General features: G+C 41.8%; 2 protein-coding genes across 4 annotated transcripts in view; both read left to right on the top strand.

Annotated features, from left to right (window-relative positions):
- The window catches only part of LOC102212681 (tubulin beta chain), an 8,899-nt gene extending 4,524 nt beyond the window's left edge, over positions 1-4,375 (top strand). Inside the window, exons 1-4 of one of the 2 annotated variants that reach the window (XM_005749356.2) lie at positions 385-497; positions 1,953-2,063; positions 2,844-3,088; positions 3,557-4,375. In XM_005749356.2, the coding sequence (XP_005749413.1) occupies positions 2,003-2,063; positions 2,844-3,088; positions 3,557-4,369 (1,119 nt within the window). In that variant the 5' untranslated portion in view covers positions 385-497; positions 1,953-2,002 and the 3' untranslated portion in view covers positions 4,370-4,375. Of the gene's footprint in view, positions 1-384; positions 498-1,952; positions 2,064-2,843; positions 3,089-3,556 lie in introns of those variants that run through there. The other variant, XM_013914976.1, reaches the window with a different exon arrangement.
- A 5,749-nt stretch (positions 4,376-10,124) lies between these two features.
- The window catches only part of LOC102212390 (uncharacterized), a 25,539-nt gene continuing 16,062 nt past the window's right edge, over positions 10,125-19,601 (top strand). For both annotated transcript variants that reach the window (XM_005749354.1, XM_013914972.1), the window contains exons 1-6: positions 10,125-10,318; positions 16,306-16,365; positions 16,777-16,797; positions 16,971-17,246; positions 18,186-18,273; positions 18,831-19,057. In XM_005749354.1, coding sequence (XP_005749411.1) covers positions 16,320-16,365; positions 16,777-16,797; positions 16,971-17,246; positions 18,186-18,273; positions 18,831-19,057 — 658 coding nt within the window. In that variant the 5' untranslated portion in view covers positions 10,125-10,318; positions 16,306-16,319. The remainder of the gene's footprint in view (positions 10,319-16,305; positions 16,366-16,776; positions 16,798-16,970; positions 17,247-18,185; positions 18,274-18,830; positions 19,058-19,601) is intronic.

The following is a 19,601-nucleotide window of genomic DNA, read 5'->3' as shown; positions in this document are numbered from 1 at the left end:
CAGGAAATCCTTCCTGCGGTCTTACAGAACACGCCGCTGTTTTTAGGTGATCTTGTGAATGCTAACTGTGATCATATGTCAGCGAGTCTTTGGGAAGCACAGAGGTCAGAAGACTCTTGTTTTTCTTCTAAATTTGTTTGCAGTTATGTCCTAAATAACAGCACAAAGACACCTCTTTGTGAGATGTTTCCTAACTTTGCATGAAAAACCTTACTGAGTACTCTGTTAGCATTTTAGCTATGATGGCACATGGATGGCACAGGGGTAAAAAAAGTGCTTAGTATTATGCTTGCTTCATGTCATTAAGCTCATTAAATGTATAAAACACTGACATGTGGATGCTTTCTGTATTAGTTCTTGCAGTAACAGCTTGTCCACCTTTATTTAGTTCTGGGAGGTGATCAGCGACGAGCACGGCATCGACCCGACGGGCACCTACCACGGAGACAGCGACCTGCAGCTGGACAGGATCAGCGTGTACTACAATGAAGCCACAGGTGAGTTCATCCCGACTACAGCGAGGTCTGTGTTTGATCAAATGAAAGAAGACATCTCCTCCCTGTGGAGACACCGGCTCACTGCAGCAGAGAAGCAGAAGATGCAGATAAAAATAAAGCAATGAAGCACTAATTGTTTGTTCGCTGGTTTCACATTGTTACAGGTGAGGATGTGTTATCTTCACCTGTTCTCATGATGACATTTATTAGGGGGGCATGTTGCCTTAAAATGCCAGAAACATTAAACAAGCATGCATTAAACAAAGGTCGTTTATCCTGAAAAACATTTGTACCAAACTCTGTTTGACACAGTGATAGTGGACTATGTCAGCCTTAATTATTCCCAGTCAGAGCCTCAAATGTAGCCCAGGAGCCAGAAGGAGCCTGCCAAAGGCTTCATCCCACTGCTCTGGATGGCTTTAAACATTGCAGTGGAGTCAGTAATTACTCATTTAGTTTCAGTAGCATACATTTTCATGGCGTGGTGATGCCAGCATTGGCTTACTACTACCAAGTATTTCTGGAACCAGACGACTTGTTCAAAACATAAAAACATAAAATACTGTTTGTGTTTGGTTCTGAAAACTTAACGTGTGCCTTTTACTTTGGTTTAAAAATTATATTGAACATGTTACGCTTTCATAAAAAGGTCCTAAAAAGTAACAACAGGTGTCCAGGTTGAAAAAGGAGACAAGGAAGCAAAACTGTTAAATTAAAGGGTTTTATTAATGTTTCTACTACTAACTAAAGTAAAAGAGACGAACAAGCCGACATCACCTTAATTAAATTAAATTAGTTTTTCACATCCTTGCTTGTTTTTTGTTTTCCTAGTTTAGATTGTTGTTAGTTGTTTGCTTGCTGTAGTGCTGTCTCAACAGGACCTCATAACATAGTTTTATTCCCTCTTGTGCTTCTTGTCTCCTTTCTGAACAACAATAAATCTCTTGAACCTCGAAAACCTCTGAGGGCTGTTTGTTGTAAATATAACTTGTTATGCAGAGGTTTAACTTGTCCACCCTCTTGAGATCAAACTCGACTGTTTGCGGCCCGTGAACTAAAACGAGTTTGACACGTCTGCCTTCAGTTGTTGCATAAACCTAATTTAACCCGACAGCCTAAAGCAGCCCAAAGTAAAGCTGAAAAATCACAGGCTGACTCAGGAGCTAAGAAACTAAATAAAATGGGCATTTTATTTTAAATGAATGAAAATGAGCTGGATAAGCTTCGCTGAAAGCTCACAGGAGTAAATGGTCTGTTAAATATGCAGTTTAGCCTCAGTGTGTTGAGTCTAGACATCCTGTAACTTTGCAGTAAATGTCTCCATCTAGTGGCTACACGAGATACTACAATCATCGTTCAGCTTTCTTTCTTTTTACACTTACAGCTCCTACAGGTTAAGATCCTTTTGTTAATCTTTTATTTCATCTCTCTTTGTGTCTATTTTAATATATGCAGGTGGGAAGTACGTGCCCAGGGCCATCCTAGTTGACCTGGAGCCAGGAACCATGGACTCAGTCCGTTCTGGACCCTTTGGGCAAATCTTCAGACCCGACAACTTTGTCTTTGGTAAGAACACCACCTACTGAACAGGATGGGCTGCACTCGCTGAACACATGAACTGTTTACACATGAACTTTGGTCATTTTCAGGAGAATCAGGTCAGATTTTCCACTGTTTTTTTCCTCACATGTAGCACGCAGCAGGTACTGGTCTGCTCCACATGCACTCACATCACTGACTGTGTTATTAAAGTGAAGGAGCTGCCTGGATAGAGTGGGCAGGAGGGAGCACATTTGACTCCCACTCACTAACTGGGCAGGTAGCTGCTCTATGGGCACATCATCGCGATCAACAGTCACTTGGACATGTAGAGTGGGGAGCTGGGTGGTTAAAAACCAGCTCATGTTTGACTGGACAGCACTGGACATTTGCATTATCACATGCGCCTCTTTCAGGTCATCTCTAGAAAAGTTCAAGCCTGTGGTGCATGTGTGAAAACAGCTATAAAGTTAAAAATTATCAGATGGTCTGGAGCTGTCAGGGTTTGGACTCCTGATGAGTATCTGTGCTGCTCTATTTTGTGGCTAAAGTCACATCGAGTCCATCGGTCAAATTTAGCTCAACAGACTGTCCTACATGGCACAAACAAGCTCACTCCTGCCATAAAATCCCAGCATGAAACCCTCTGGGACCTGAGCTGACTGATTCTGACTCAGTACGATGCTTCAAAGCCAGGCTCACTTTCCTTTGTTGCTCTTTCCTTTCGCAAACACTGGGAAAAATGTTTTCTTAAACAGTTTGACTAAAAACTGAAACAGTATAATCAGCTTCACTTTTGTTTCCCAGGTCAAAGTGGGGCAGGAAACAACTGGGCTAAAGGTCACTACACGGAGGGGGCCGAGCTGGTGGATTCAGTCCTGGACGTGGTGAGGAAAGAGGCCGAGAGCTGCGAGTGCCTGCAGGGTTTCCAGCTCACGCACTCTCTGGGAGGAGGCACCGGCTCCGGCATGGGAACCCTGCTCATCAGCAAGATCAGAGAGGAGTACCCCGACCGCATCATGAACACCTTCAGTGTGGTGCCCTCCCCTAAGGTAGAGCATTGCCCCACAGGATGCACTTTTTAAAAATGACCTTTCAGTGCTTACTTATGGTAGTTTTGGAAGTCTGAGCATAGGCTGCACAATAAAAGATCAGAAAAGTGAAGCCGTAAATCTGTGTTCGCTCTAATAGTCAGCACGAGGCAAAGTCTGTAAGACCTCAGCACCTCAGTAAACACTTTCTTGATGACTTTGTGTTTTCAGTTGCTAGTTTTAAGTCATATTGAAAATAATATAATGTCCTTTTTGTAAATTATGTCCCAACAACGGTCAGAAATGAAGATAAAGCTGAGTATGAGTGACAGGTTGGCATATATCAGTGCGCATATATCTGTGTTCAGCACTTTGAACTATGGGAAATAAATCTACTGCACAATAAATCACCTGTTTGTTTATAATAAATGTTTATGCTATTTCTGCATCAGCCATGAGTATCGACGTTTCCTCTCGCTCTGTCTTCAGGTATCAGACACGGTGGTGGAGCCCTACAACGCCACGCTGTCCGTTCACCAGCTGGTAGAAAACACCGATGAGACCTACTGCATTGACAACGAAGCTCTTTATGACATTTGCTTCCGCACCCTCAAGCTCACTACGCCCACCTACGGCGACCTGAACCACCTGGTTTCGGCCACCATGAGCGGCGTGACCACCTGTCTGCGTTTCCCCGGGCAGCTGAACGCCGATCTGAGGAAGCTGGCCGTCAACATGGTGCCCTTCCCTCGTCTCCATTTCTTCATGCCCGGCTTCGCCCCTCTCACCAGCCGGGGGAGCCAGCAGTACCGCGCCCTCACCGTGCCGGAGCTCACCCAGCAGGTGTTCGACGCCAAAAACATGATGGCAGCTTGCGACCCTCGCCACGGACGCTACCTGACGGTGGCCGCCGTGTTCCGTGGGCGCATGTCCATGAAGGAGGTGGATGAGCAGATGCTGAACGTCCAAAACAAGAACAGCAGCTACTTTGTGGAGTGGATCCCCAACAATGTCAAGACGGCCGTCTGCGACATCCCGCCGCGAGGCCTCAAGATGGCCGTGACCTTCATCGGCAACAGCACGGCCATTCAGGAGCTGTTCAAGCGCATCTCCGAGCAGTTCACGGCCATGTTCCGCCGCAAGGCCTTCCTCCACTGGTACACCGGCGAGGGCATGGATGAGATGGAGTTCACCGAGGCAGAGAGCAACATGAACGACCTGGTGTCAGAGTACCAGCAGTACCAGGACGCCACCGCCGAGGAGGAGGGGGAGTTTGAGGAGGAGGTGGAGGAAGATGCCTAAGTGAAAGCAAGAAAAAATGATAAAAGGAGGGAAAAGTTAATAATCAAAAACAAACAAAAACATAGAAAAAAAAATTTAAAAAATGATGTGAAATGAAGGAATGTAGGAGAGCAGATGAGGAAGGTCAGAGGAGGGTGGAGGTCTGAATCGGTTAATAGGACAGAAGAAGAGCGGAGAATGTAGACAGAAGGAAAGATGATGTCATGACCAAATTAATGTGCCATGGTTTACTGTTTCGTGTGACGCCACGTAAGCTGGTTTGATCAAAACTAGTCTCCCAAAATCTTTGTTTTTAACTCTAAACAGACGCACTTCTAACACTTTTTATTTCATTACATACAAGGATTTTCTTTACTGTGAAGGATTCAGCTGCTGTTACACTGAGGTCAAACCAAACCCTGCTCCTACATTCAATCAAACAAGCTTAGTGTTTGACCTGCGATCAAAAACACACTTTCAGCCTCAGTGAAAAAAATCATCTTCGGACTTCTTTGCTGATTTTGTGCAGAAGAGGTGGAAAGTGTATCTGTGACGCCTGATTCAAAACAAATAACTGAGCTGTACAGTCGCACTGGGCGGCCTCTTCATGTTTGGCATCAGCTGATTGTTGGTTTTGGTCTTTTCATTGAGTTTGTTGAACAAAATTTGAAAATCATGTCGGCGTAATCAAGGTTATCACATTGAGTGTTGAGATAGTTTCAGGTGTGTAACCTCGTAGTCAGTCTAAGTAATAATAAATCATTCTGTTATCAGTGTTAATGCCTTTTATCAGTGTTATTTACCGTTTTGTCTCAGCTTTCAAGATCAACTCTCAGTGATAAATGTGATTTTGGGCAGCAGGTGAGAAAACGTTATCAGTATTTCTTCTTCTGAGGCAGATATGCTTAATTAGCTGGATAATCTCTCATTTTTGACGCTTTTGTCGCAACCTTTTTAAGACTGCATGAGATAAAGAGTCCTGTGTGAGTCAGTCTTACGCTTGCAGAATATATTTTTTCTTTTCTGGACATCAGATTTTGCACCTTTGTGTAAATGTCTCTCCAGCCTCTGTGAACTCAGAGAGTTGTTTTTCTACAGCGTCGTGCTGTCATTAGCTTTTGTGGGGAAGAGGCATTCTGGTCTTACTAGACTGAAGGGAGCCATCAGTTATAATCAGGCCATTAATCTTTTCTTTTTCTTTTTTTTTAAATGAAAGCACAAGATTGAAAGTTAATGTCAAAGACGGGAACATCTGTTATCTTCTAGTAAATACAGATTCTTGGAAGTGGTTAACCACAACAAAAGTCACATTCAGTAAAACGTCAAAGAAAATGATTTGCTTTCCTGTGATATATACATTGGCAGAGCGTTCATAGCAGCAGCAGCAGGATTTTTCTCAGACGCCAGCCAACGTTTTGAGGAGAAACACACTGCACATGCTCAGTGTCCATTATACTAGTAAGTACAGATCCCTTGAAGTGATTAGCCACAACAAAAGTCCCATTCAGTGGATTTCCAAGAAACAAATTCATTTTTAGATATATATTTATTATCAACCAATGTTAGAGGAGAAGCGCACTGCACATAACAACTGCTCTGTTTTCCTTTCATACCACATCTCAGGCTAATAGAGCCCTCAGCTCCTCTGTGTTAAAAGCATGTCGCCTGTTGTTGGATTAACCGTCTGCTGTACTGTTTGAAAAGACTTGAACAAAGTTAGAACTAAAGAATACGTTTCTGAGACTCAACGGGACATTTTCCAATAAAAAAAAGTATTTAAATTCAAGCAAAGAAACATAAATCTGAGTGTTAAAAAAGTCAGAGTGACAGGAAAGATCAGCGTCTTTGAAGAGTTAACGTTGTGGATAAAAGTTGAAAACTTCCCTCACTATTATTATAACCTCACTATTCAGGCCAACATCTGAAGATCTGAAGTCTAACCTTAACATTTCCTGAAACATGTTTTAAAAATAAAATGGCCAGGTGCTTTTATTTTGAAAGACAAACCCCCCAGCTGCTTTGCAGTTTTATATTTCATCCTTTAACATATTAATTTAATTTTTCATTCTCCTAAATCTTTTCACACTGAGCCACTACAGTGTGCACGTGAACTTCAGCCATGTTTTCTTTGTGTTTCCTCTGTGCTTCATGTTGTTTGTACTTTTTTTTATTTTGAAGCTCGTTTGAAACTGTTTCATTTGGTATCCTGTTGACTGTGAAACATTTGGGAGAAATAAAAACACATTTATAGGAAAAAAATCGCCTGCCGTGTCAGTCATTATTAATGATCAGCTTTTAGTCTGCTTGTAAACAGCTTTCAGTGTCAGCTTTCAGGAAGTCGGTACAATATTATAACAGCAATAAACCGAGTGAGAGCTGCAGGCAGAAGCAAACATCCAAAACATATTTTCCCATCAAAGCAAAGTTAGATTTCTTGAGCTGAAAAGTGTTTTTAATCTCATTTTTTATTTATCTCGGTATTTCTTTAAGATTAAGTTAGTATTGAGTTTATAACATGTAAGGAAATTATGAAAGATTTTAATCTGGTTTCCATGATAACTTAAAGTCGTCTTCCCAACAAGCTAAAACATAAATATCATACGTTTGCTATAGTAACTCATTGTGTTTAACAGATGGCTATTTTATTATACAGCGAGGTTTTAGGTATCAAAGTGGGGATGCTTTCAGAAATTTTTAGCTTTATTTATTAGTTAATATGAAATAAGCAGGAACTGTGAGTGGATAGGATAGTGGGGGGTGAGAGCTGATCAGTTTTAAACAAGCAGGTCTGAGAGCATTTGCTACTTAGACAAGGGTAGACTTTAAATTTTGGGCAGAAGGTGGTTTCCAGAAGATTTGAGACGTGTTTCCCAGTTTGAGGGACATAGCAGAAACCACATAGTCTCTCAGTCTTTCCTCGTTTCCTCATGGTGTAACTGGGAAACTGGAAATCAGAGAACAATCCAACAGGAGTGGGTGAGAGTGAGCCAGCCAAACTTTCTGATTGGTTTAAGGTGAAAGGAGAAATTGGAGAATGTAATGAAGTGCAGGGCAGAAGTAACAAATTAGCAAACCAGAAGATACTGTGGCTTGAACAGGAGGAGCAGGGCCAGGTTTAAAGATCTCCCATCTATACTTAAACTCCTGTTTTTCCTTTCACCTTACACCAATCAGAAAGTCTGGCCCACTCTCACCCACTCCTGGTGAGAGTGTGTCTGCCAGAGAGTTCCAGAGAACAGGGAAGAAAAAAGTAAGAGCAGGACAGAGGAGGCCATAACAGCTACACAGGTAAGAAACATGGGATTTAATACAAATAACCAAAGCATAGTCAAACAGGGTTAAAGTTGATCCTGTTTTCTGCTAATGTACATCTTAAATCTGGGTACCTATACTGTATACATGATACATCAGTAAATACATAGATCAATAAGCACAAACACAACTGACTCAATGAAAATTAGCAGGAGTGATCCCTTTCACTCTGTGGGGGGAGGAGGTTACCATCTGCTGCAGTGCTCGTTGCTCTTTGAAGATTTTCATTATAACTCCTCTGTGTGTTTGGGGTCGCTGTGCTGCTGCAGAGCAAATCTGAGGCCCATCAGAGGCTCCCTGGTGATGAATGAGCATCTAAACATCTTCAGCACGTATGCACGTCAAGTCTGGACAACTAATTCAAGTATAATAATGTCCAGACTCCACAAATAGGCAGATAAATAGCACTTCTACAGGGCCTGCGCCTCCGGCAGGTCGAGGCTGTGATTCAGTCGAAGGCAGTGACGCTGGGAGCTGGCATAAATCAGGACCTTGGACAGCATCAACAGAGAAGTACAAGTCAGGAAATCGGGATCTTGGTCAGCACCTCCTCAGTAAGCCGGGAAGATGAAAGACCGCACTAATTTACATCCAACATAGATCTCTTGTTGATTTATTGCTAACAGTGTAAAACAGAAATGACCCTCTGGGTCAGTCCAGATTTTTGCATCCATTCTAAGACAAATAAATAAATAAAAAAGTAGAATAGTACAGTGCATTAGACTATGCAAATGTTTCAATAAAGTAAAGTCTTTTTCTCACATAAATGAAATGTGATGAGTCAAAGTGGCTCAGTTAATATTTTTTTTAATAAAATTAAAATATAAAAATTGTAAAACAATTATTTTTAGAAACTGACAACAAATGTGTTCAATCTAGTAAAATGCAATAAAAAAACAGAGTCTAAAAACTGCCCAAACTTATTGGAGAAGAGTGCTGTCAATCGTTCTCTGGCACAATGACAAGAGCTGTTCCAGTACTGCTTTTACTACTTTTCTGCTTGTGTAAAGATGCTGGTGCAGTAACATTAAGCACTGCTGCTTGTAAACAGTTGTTCCACACTAAAATGAATAAAAAACACCTACAAACAACCATGACTGATGAGCACCTGTGGCCTGGTATACAGAGGTCTAGTATACCTCCAAATTACATCGATGAATTTATTCTACTATTTAGTAGCAAACACAAACAAAAAGAGAACAGCTGTTTTTTAAAAGGCTGTTTTAAAGCAGAGCTCACCCAGCTGGGTGATGGCTTAGAATGGGAAGTAAAGATGCATATTAAGTTACTCCCACCTCATGTATGCTTTAGCTGTTGATCACACATGTATGAAATAAATTAATCTGATGAAACACAGAAGCACAGTCTAACAACTTGTTGTTATTTGGCTACACGTCTGCAGGGAGTTATTTTCAATATTTTTGTGATTTTAGACTAAAAAGAGATAACTATACACAGAAGTTGCTATGGTAACTTGCCAGCCCCTTAAATTACAGCTCAATAAAAACTGGAAATTGGGTCTTTGCACCTCATACTGACATTACTCTCTGTGAATACATGATCAGACTTTATTACAGGATGCCAGCTTAAACTGAGAAACTTGATCTGATTTGGACCAGCTCTCTTATATTAATAACTAATATGCCAATCTGCTTTCTATTTTTGTCTGCCCTACATCCATTGGTTAATAATTTTCTGCCTTTGCAATGCACATTAGCATCATGTTATCTGTAGATCTTTAGGATATCAGTTGAATTTACTGTAGATATGCAGCATATTAATGCAAATGCTGAATATTTGCATTAATACACAACAGAGGAACTTTTATTATTGCAGCACTGGAGCTCTATGTGTGCACTGTGACAGTTAACAGTACGAAGCTGCCCAATGTCTTCATTAGAACATAATGCAAATCTTTTTACCGACTCAGCAAAATGCGTTTTAATGACACTGCAAAAGCTTCTGCATGTTTTATACAGCTTAAGGGGTTTTCTGTTTTTTGCAGCGTGTTAATCACATTGCGCTTGTGATTAACAGGAGACCATTCACATGCCACTTAATATTGATTTTAAAAGGTGTGTCTGTCACTTCCTGTAATTGGCTTTCTTCATTTTTGATTTGTAGTTGTCTTCCACTTCATGGGTTAAATATGTCTGTGTTTTTATGTAAATCTTGTTGATTGCAAAGGAACAAAGCGCTTTAATGTAACTGAAAAAAATAAGATCGAGCACATGCTGTTAGAAATAAATACTATAAAATAATAATTATGTAAATGTACGAAAAACGACAATGCAAAAAAAAATATAAACATAAACATAAAATTGTTTTCGATGGTAATTTTGAACAACAGGCTGGAGAAATCGTGCATGTGTGATGGTGGCCTGAGGTTAAACTGCAGAGCGGTTTCTTGTGGCTCCGAGCCAGAATCGACGCTTTCTACCGAAGCTTTCCGAGAAAAGCCGAAATGAAATGGTCCACAAACCCGACATCAACCGAAAGTCCTCAGCCCACTCCCGAATCGGCCTCATTGAAGTCTCTAGTTGTCGAGTTGGGGGGTGATGGGGTGGACGAGATTGGTGAGATAAAGAAGGAAAAACATTTCCATCACTCCTGAGCCCCTCCCTGTCCAGTGATTTTCGGATCTGAGGCTTGACAAAGGTAATTACCCTCATCCATTTATAATTGCATATTACAACGACTGGTCTTTTTTTCCTCGTGATTTCGCTCAGTCAGGGAGGTAGTGGGTTAAATTCTGCAGTTTTTCTTCGCTGTTTTCACTATTTGCTTGTGTTGAGCGCTCGCACCGGTGATGTAGGGCGTGTAACCACCGGCGGCAGCAGTTACAGGGATTTCCTTCACACAATAATAAAGCAATTAACGCTACATTAGGGGCAAACTTTCTGAATTTCCCGGGAAAATTGCAAATTCCACAGCATTCAGGCAGAAATCAAAGCGCTGCGTTTGTTTGCATGGTGCCACTGCGCACAGTGGCCTCCTCCATTCTCCTAATTTTGGCTTAATTCTGTAAATTCATTCGTGTTTCTGCTGACGCCACTGAAAAAGCAGAGTCTTTGCACTCATGCTGATAATCAGATCGCCAAGTGGTTTAACGCTCGATATGCTGTATAGCGTATGATCCCGTGCTGCCCCTGGCTGTGGTGCATTATCGTGTGCTGTGTTCGGGAAATACCCGTCTGAAAACAGGGTATTTTCCAGGCAGAAACCGTTATGCAATGCACTATAGCACACACCACAGCCTCCCGCTGAAGGGGTGAAGTATTGGTCACTGAAAAGTCATTTACATTTTATTAAGAAAATGGATGGATGAATAAGTGCTGTGGTGAACTGTGGGAAGCCTTGCTTTTATTTTGTGGTAAATACATGAACCAAGCCACCGGTCTGTGCGTCATATTTATGAAAAATGCTTCTTATTAGGGTTCGTTTTGCTACAAATCTCCTCTAAGTGACGTGCCAATATTTGATTACTCTTTACTTAAACCATAAATTGATGGTTTACTGTTACCCCTCTGACATCTGTGAATTAATGAAACAAAGAGAGTCTCCATTCATGTTCACTCTGTCCCTTTACTCCCCTCCATTTTATCTGGACATCCACAAATTGGGACCGGTCCCATTCATGCTGGTGGTGGTCGTGACACACCCTTGGCTGCACCAGCTGCTGCTTCTGGCTTTGTGAGCTGTATAAGGAGGGGTTAAAGGGGGGATGGGGGTGGAGGTGCAGAAGAGAGTACATGCAAGTCCACAGAGTGGAGCCAATCTTGAAGGTGCAGCATCTTTAGATTTGAAGTTCCACTGCTGATCACTCTGACTGGAAAATGGACACAAGGGAGAAGCTTTGGATTAGCATTCTGAACATCAGTGATGTTCAGCATTTTCAGGTGGTGCAGAAGGGACCAGGTACCACTTAGGTGTGGCAGGTAGGAAATAGGAAAATGCTACTAGGAAAAAATAGCACTTGAAAATTGAAAAGTCATCGAGTTATAACCATCACAGCTGACCTCCATAAACATGCATTACCAGCATTGTCAGTATAAAAGATGCATGCAGCCACCATCACTCATTAGTAAGGGAAGTGTCAGTTAAGCATTTTCTCTGTTCCCATCTTGGTGTTTTGAAAGTGGATGTCAGGAGTGCACATCAACTTTTACCTCTAATAATGACCAAAGCCTAAAAAAAACCCCCAAACTTCAAGTTCCACTCAGTATGACCTGAAACCACCGAGAAAGCCTATGAAGTCATCAGGAAAATGTCTACTGAGATTGTGGAGCAAGCTAACAGAGAGCTGTTCTTACGAAGCCTTCTTTGGAAGTTTAGATGAGTCGCCCCCTGCTGGCCATTAAAAGTAATTCAGCTTTAAGGCTTTTCTGCACTTCTGTGGAAGCTACTTTTATCTTTTATAGCATCTTAAGTTAATTTCTTGCAAAGTAAAGGAGTTGGAGAATAGTAGATCATAGATCAACCCCCCCGAGAAATCAGCACCTCACCGCAGTGAAAGGGGGTTATAGCAAATTGGTCTCAGGGGAGGAATCAGACAAAGAGCGATGGAAAACCCTAACAGAACAGCGTTCTCTGAGTCGGTTAACCTCACCTGGAAGTGGGAAATTGGGGCTCTCTCTCTCAGAACCAAGCCTGTAAGAAGTGACCAGGTCAGTGTAGATGGGGCCTGTTTGGGCACAGTCCAAAAAAGATAACGTGCTTTAGCCCCCCTGTGGACCCACCACTTGTGTCGGTGGGCACTGGGGTTTGAGCATGTGGACCCTCAGCATCACAGACTGGTTTCTGGAACACTGTGAGGCATATGAAGGTGATTTATTGTCTCAAATTCATATTTAAAGGTTTCAGTGCATATGATTATATTACTTTTTATTATATAGTTATATATGATGCAGTGTGGAGGACAACACTATGTCCACCTCTCATTTCCACCTGTGCTTGCACTGGTGCGACAACACAGTTTTTGAGAGTCGAGGTACCCCAAACCTTCACGTCTTCTGATGTTATTGAGAAACTGTCACTGCTGTCTCAGTACAGGTGGAGGATATTTGACATTAGTGCACTATCATCACAGCTTATGAGTCAGACTAACCTTGAAAGGAATCAGAAGGATAATTAATGAGAGAGAAGACAAAGAAGGGAAAGTGTTTGAAGAGAAGATTAGAAGTACAGAAAGACAAACAGGAAACCAGAATCAGATTGAAGGTGGGAGATGAGAGAGCTGATACTGAAACAGGAGGAGGATGGAGGCATGATGCTGTTGCCCTCCGTCTTGTGTGGGAGAGCAGCGATGAGGTGGAAAAGGCTCTTAAATCCGTCAGTCACGATTGATGTCAGACTGATGAGATCAGCCGGGAAGATGTACCCTCTGAGCCTCTCACCGCGGGGCGGCTGCTGGACGTGTCATACGCACTTCACTAAATGCTATGCCTTGTCTAGTTTGATTGATCCTTTTAGTTATAATAGGAGACATGAGAGCTATGACCCCATTTAGACTCAGCCTCTATAAATGGACACGAGAGACTCAGCCAAAGGACAACGATTACATCTGTATAACAGGCCTCTTAGCTTATTATGACTTTCCTCTGACGCAGCGAGTGAGATGTTTAGAAAACCAGAAACTCTGGAAAATGCATCATCATACCTGCACTTGAAGAAATCCAAACCGGCGGTGTCAGGTGTGAGTTTTGTTTCATGCACAGCCACTACTCCCACCGCACTTCACTGAATAGATATTCCACGTTTTTAAAGTGGATGTGTACATTTATGTAATCAGCAGCAGCCTGTCATTTTCCCGTCAGATGCATGCTTCCTCTCAATCAATGAATCAAACCTGTGATTTATGTCTTTGCTGCAGCCCAGCATGAGCACTCACACATGCAATGAACTAATGCCACTGTAGAACATTAAAGTGAGATGATTTAAATCTGCTTCAAAAGGGCGGCGATTAGAAAATATGCTATGATTACTGTGTTTTCTGCAAAGGACTAAGAGCCTCTGGAACAGTTTTCCTGCCTACAGTAATGCTAGGGTGTCATTTTGAAATGTCCTCACATGTGTTGATGTGCTGAAGGAAAGTGTATGGGCTGTCACCTCTTTTTTTCTTTCTTTAAATAGCACTCTAATCCCTCATCTGAAGGAGCTGGCAGAAACGCAGTGGCATTTTATTGTTCTCTCAGTCTGAAGATGCCGTGATTCCCTCTTTTCCACCATCCTGAACTGGATCCAGGCAGGAAAATAAATTATACTTCCAAATATGCTGCAGAGCTCTGAAACCTGCTTTAAATTTAATAACCTTTTGCAGGCTGAAATCTGTAATCAGCAGGAAGAACCACTTTATTTGAATAAAAACTGAATTATCAGCAGGTATTTGGCATTCCTGTTCATTTCGTCTTTGTTGTTCAGAGTTATGTGGAAGGTTGAGTAAGTTTCAAATTAAAAGCGGACATATTTAGCCCGCGCCTGTTTGTGTGTTTTGTTTTGCTGAGCAGGCGTTTTGAAGTCGGTTGTGTCAGCCGCCCCATTAGAGCGGCGCTGTCGAAACAATGCCAAGGATGGAAGCAGGTGGATTGATTATTGTCATCCAAGTGTCAGCCTGATTGCAGGTGTAGTGTTAGGACAGTGGATTTGTGTTGTAGATGAATGCAAGTCTTTGATGTGAATCTGCATTTAATTTAATACTTCGACAGTATGTCAGTCTTTTACACCCACATGTCGTCGTGTTCCCCGACAGGATTATTACTAGCTTTTATAACAGGGTTGTGCGTACAAGATGGACACAGACGGCTGTAGACACGAAGAACATGAAGTAGTGACTCCTGTAATGCTTCTTTGACGTTCTCCTGAATACTGCATGTGTAGCTGGAGCTCATAGTGCAGCTCCTACCTCTTGTCTGTGAGGGGCATTTAGTTAGAAGAAAGGTGGCTTAAATGAAGTTTGGTCTTAAAATTAAAGAAGCTGAAGCAGCTGGTTTTAGACAGTGAATAAAATGAGGAGCTACACCAGCATAAGATGATAAAGGATGATGTTGACCTGTGAGTAATGTAAGGGATGTTGCTTGTTTTTGGACTCCACTCGAATTTTAAAAATGAGTATAAGGTGCTGGAAATGAGCATTCAGGCCTACTTTAACGACAGCTACTCTGAGTACTTGACTACTGTTTTTTAGCATTGATTTACAATAATGGGGGCCTGCTCAACTGGTCAGTAATACTTGTAGTAGTCCATGTGGAGATCAGAGTATACACCTCAGTGGCCACATCATTAGTCACACCTTCCTGTATCAGGTTAGACTCATTTTTACGTTCACAACTGCCTGTATTATTTGTAGCATACATTCAACAAGGTGCTGGAAAGATTCCTCAGAGATTTTGATCTGTGTTGGCATGAAAGCATCACACAGTTGCTCCTGATTTGTTGACCGCACATCCATGATGTGATCCTCCCATTTCAATACATCGCAAAGGGAAAGATTGAGATCTGGCAACTGTGGAGGCCATTTAAGTACAGTGAGCTGGTTGTCATGTCAGTTTTGTGACATGGTGCATTCTCTGGCTGGTAGATGGGTACACTGTGCTTGTAAGAGATGGACATAGTCAGAAACAATACTCAGGGAGGCTGATAAGGCTGATAAGAAACTATAATCCCCACCACCACCCTGAACCACAGATACAAGACACGATGGAAACCGTGGTTTCATGTTGTTCATGCAAAATGCTGAAGCGAGCCGACTGTCAGAGTTCTTCTTCATTCTGATTCTCAGTTTAAGCTTCAGTAAGTCGTCTTGATCGTCTCTACATCCCTAAATGTTCATTCGATTTTTGCATTAACCAGTTTATGTTGTTAATCTTTCTACTCCTTTTTGTTTCTAGCTGTTTCATCGTGTCTGTCTTAATCTTTCATCTAATTATCCCACCTTAATAACTATGCTACTACTGCTTAGTGTAAGCCGGTGCAGTTGCAGCTAAAGGTCAGTCCCCTCGTGCCAGCTGGCTCCTGTCCAGCTCATCATCCCAAAGTAGTGGCTGTGCACTCTTGCATTTAAATATCTCCTACTTTGTCTTCATTTACTCTTCATCTTTTTTCTCCTCTTGATTCCTCCCCTCTTCCTCCGTTGCAGTTTGTGATCCTGTGTCGTGAGTGGAAAGCCGATTATCTCCCAGCACCACAGGAGACACGAGGAGCCGCTGTTCAGCTCGCGCAGCACAACATCACGTTTTTGTCTTGAAGACACTTTATCTATAAAACTTGACTTAATAATATATTTGACTTTGCAACAGCACTATAGGTTTTCTTGCCAAAGAGTGTTGGCGGAAGTCTACTCTTAGATATTTAACGAGCTAATTTGCGAAAAGCTCCTCAATGCCGCACAGCGGTGTAGAGAATTTAGGGGTGGGCGGGGTTGGGTGCTTCTCCTCAACTTGAGGACAAAAATTGAAGTTGGCATGCTTCTACCTTAGCGAGGTGTTTCTAAATTAAACACAGAAGCTAACAAATATATCTTGTCAAATAAAATTACCGTATGGGAAATGTTGCTTTTTTTAAAAACCTGGAGCCACGATCCTGCTATAAAAAGCCTTTTTTAATTTGTTTTGTATTGTCTGTGGGTTTCTCTTCTCTTTTGTGCACAGATCAACTGTTCAAGATGAAAGTAATCGGCGCCGCAGTGCTCAGCGTCCTGTTCTGCACGGGTAAGCAAGAACATAATCAGTCACCAGGGAGAGAGTTTAGATAGATGAACTGTTGAAACAGACTTCCTGCAAAACCACATTTGTTTTAACTGGGTGATTAGCATGGATGCTGTGAAAGCCTCACCAAAGAAGCTAAAACACATTGTGATCTAGTTAATTTCCACTTATTTCCTTTCATTTCGCCTGTAATGAAGAATCTGGCTCTTTGTTTTTGCATCCAGTCTATTGTTAGCTGTCATTATTGGCGGCATTTACATTTCAAATGCTTTAATGCTTTCTGCGGAAGCTGTGTGGTTTTTCACTTGGAACAAAGGAAATGATTTAAAGGTTTTTGTATAATCCAGCAGACTAAAAAGAAATGCGCATTCAAATAAACTCATTTTAAACTAATCTTTTGTTGTTTTCCCACAGTCCTGCCAGCATCTGCAAAAGGTAAAAATGGTTGTTTGGATGTTAATGCACGCCTGAGAACGCTCTTTGAGGATTATTATGTTATACACGACAAAGACAGAGTGTTTGTGCTTTTAGGTTAAAGCCAAGTATAAAAACTAACAAAAAGAGTAATTCAACATATCTAATAAAAACATCTTGATTGCTTCTACCAGTAAAAACGGAACACAGGACAGCTTTCTTTGGCGAGGACGTCCACATCGATGTCCCACGTGGGAATGGCAGCGAGGTCATCTTTAAATCTGCGACCAGCGAGTCCTACGACATGCCGCTGATCACAGCGGGGAAAGTGGTGAATCACAACATTTCCTATTCCAACACTTTGGGCTACCTGGTGCTAGAGGACGTGCAGGAGCAGAACGAGGGCACGTACATCATCAAGGACACCAACAATCCGAACACTGAAAGGCACTTCAAACTCATCGTCAAGGGTAAGCCTCCCTCTGTCTTCTTCATGTGCTTTAAGTTAGATTTTTTTTAAATGTGGTTTGGAAACAGGAAAAATGCTGGACACAAGAGATACGAAATGCGAAGGAGACATTCTGTGCAGGCCGGCAGTATAACCGTGAAAGAAATTCTAAATGTTCTCTATGATCGGTCTTGATTTTTTAAATTTCACCTGTCTTACAGCAAAGATTGTTCAACTCAAACACACAAAGAAGACCAGGTTTTATTTGCAGGAAGCCAGAAAATACAAATTAGTCACCATCTTAAAAGGAAACGCAACACGTCATGTTAGATGACTCAAAAGCGCTTTGGGGCATCTCATGTGTTTTTAAAAATGTGCTTTGTAAATAAAAGTGACTTTACTTGACATAAGCTTGATAAGATACACACTGTGCTTTACGTACATGAAGATACAGGACCCATGTTGACAATAGTGCAGAAGAGAGGCGAAGAAGAGAGCGCTGACAGGGTGGAGTGAAGGGTGAAGACGACTGTCAGGAGTGATTATGACTAAAGGATAGCAGCAAGAGTGAAGATGATAGCGAGATGTGTGTGTTTACTGGGTTTTGTTTGGAGCTGACAAAAAGACAGAAGCCAGAGGTGGAGGTGGCACAGATGGAAATCAGTGGAACAGCTCAGGTTAAGCAGGTGGAGACAAAGTCAGAGAACCAAGAGATGGTTTGTACATGTGCCGAGGTCAGATAGTAGATATGCTGGACAGACGATGGTAAAGATGGAGCTGCCAGGCAGGAGGAAAAGAGGAAGATGACACAGAGCATTCATGGATGTAGTGAAGGAGGACATGAGAGGGTTGGGCTCACTGAGATTTCTCCTGAGAGTTTAATATTTACACTGAGGTGACTTTTGCCACAACATGACAAATTTCTCATCTTTGACTGTTTGTTCTCTGTGTCGATGATCAGACTGCGCCTTGGAGCAAATTGTCAAATACGGAGAAACCTACTACATCCATCTTAGCAACATCAAAGGACCCATCACCCTGGAGTTCAGGTATGGTCATCAGAGTGAATCAGTACCAAAGCTGGAATCATTTTCTTTACAGATTGTTTGAATGTTTTGACTTAAACAAGAACAGTGTGATGAGAAGACAAAAACAAATGCAAAAATGCAAACATGCCATAAAATCTAGAAAAAGGGAACACAAAGCAGAAATCTAGAGATAACAGATGGGTGGGTGACAAAGGCCAAAGGGCTGTATACACAGAGGACTGATCACACATTAGGAAACAGGTGGGAACATCCAGGGAAACATTAAGTAAAAGCACAGAAGACATACAAAGAAAAACAGTTACCAAATATACCAGAAAGACACACATGACAGAGAGAGGGGACGACTAGAAACACACAAAGGAATAACAATAAAACACATACAGAGGCTGCTCTCCAGCTCCTTCTGTGTTACATCTTTTGTGTGTTGAAATAAGCCAGAAATGAATTAATAAAGAGAAGAAGAAACAGGGCGGTTAACATCTCTGGAAACATCCTTAATCGCAGTCACTGTGTTACTTTATCTGTTCTGTATTATTCTGATTTTTCACCATTTTTAGGCCCAGTCCGTCTCAACTTAATCAGTCAGAGACGCAGTACACAACCGAGCCTCCACCTGTGGTGCTGTACGACCAGACGGGTGTGTTGGCAGAAGAATACATGAAACGCCTCAGCGTGTCGGAGAAGCGTGTGGTGCTGCACTCGGTCAGGATGACAGATGAAGGCAGCTTTACAGTAAAAGACAGCGAGGGCAAAGTCAAGATTCGGACCTGCCTGAATGTCAGAGGTAAGTGAAGATCTGAGCTTTACAGCATCCTGTCGGCTTTAATCGATCACTCGGTGTTAAAGTGAGTCATTCTGTGTGCGTGCAGATGCTTTGTGCCTCTGACTTCCTGTCAGTCAGTAGCTCTTTTCTTTGTATTTTACTTAAATTCTACCACAATGGCAAACTCTTGTTTATTTTCCCTGAACGTATTCACACTTCATGTATTATTTTTTCTGCTTGGCCCACCTGCAGTGACTCTGCCCCCAACTGGGGTTTGTGTGTGTAGTTCTTAACCACACAAGCCCAAGGCTACACTTTTAAAATTTTGCCTGAGGAGAAAATCAAATTTAGTCAATAAAATAAAGTGTCAGGTAAAAATAAGTAACCTTGGGCTCTATGCATGAAAAAAACTTTTGATGCACAGTAAGGCTAATTTTAAATGTTGTTAGTTCAGAGTGTGATTTGAAATAGAGATTATAAAGTTTTTGCAATATTTTTCTACCTAATCAAAAGTGACAAAAAAGCCACGAGACAATCATTCAGCTGGTGTTACTGAACCTGCTTT

Source organism: Pundamilia nyererei, unplaced genomic scaffold (assembly GCF_000239375.1).
Source record: "Pundamilia nyererei isolate P.nyererei 1_Seehausen unplaced genomic scaffold, PunNye1.0 scaffold00242, whole genome shotgun sequence".
Classification (NCBI taxonomy): domain Eukaryota; kingdom Metazoa; phylum Chordata; class Actinopteri; order Cichliformes; family Cichlidae; genus Pundamilia; species Pundamilia nyererei.
Note: the sequence above shows the minus strand (reverse complement) of the source record. Positions and strands in the feature narration are given on the sequence as shown.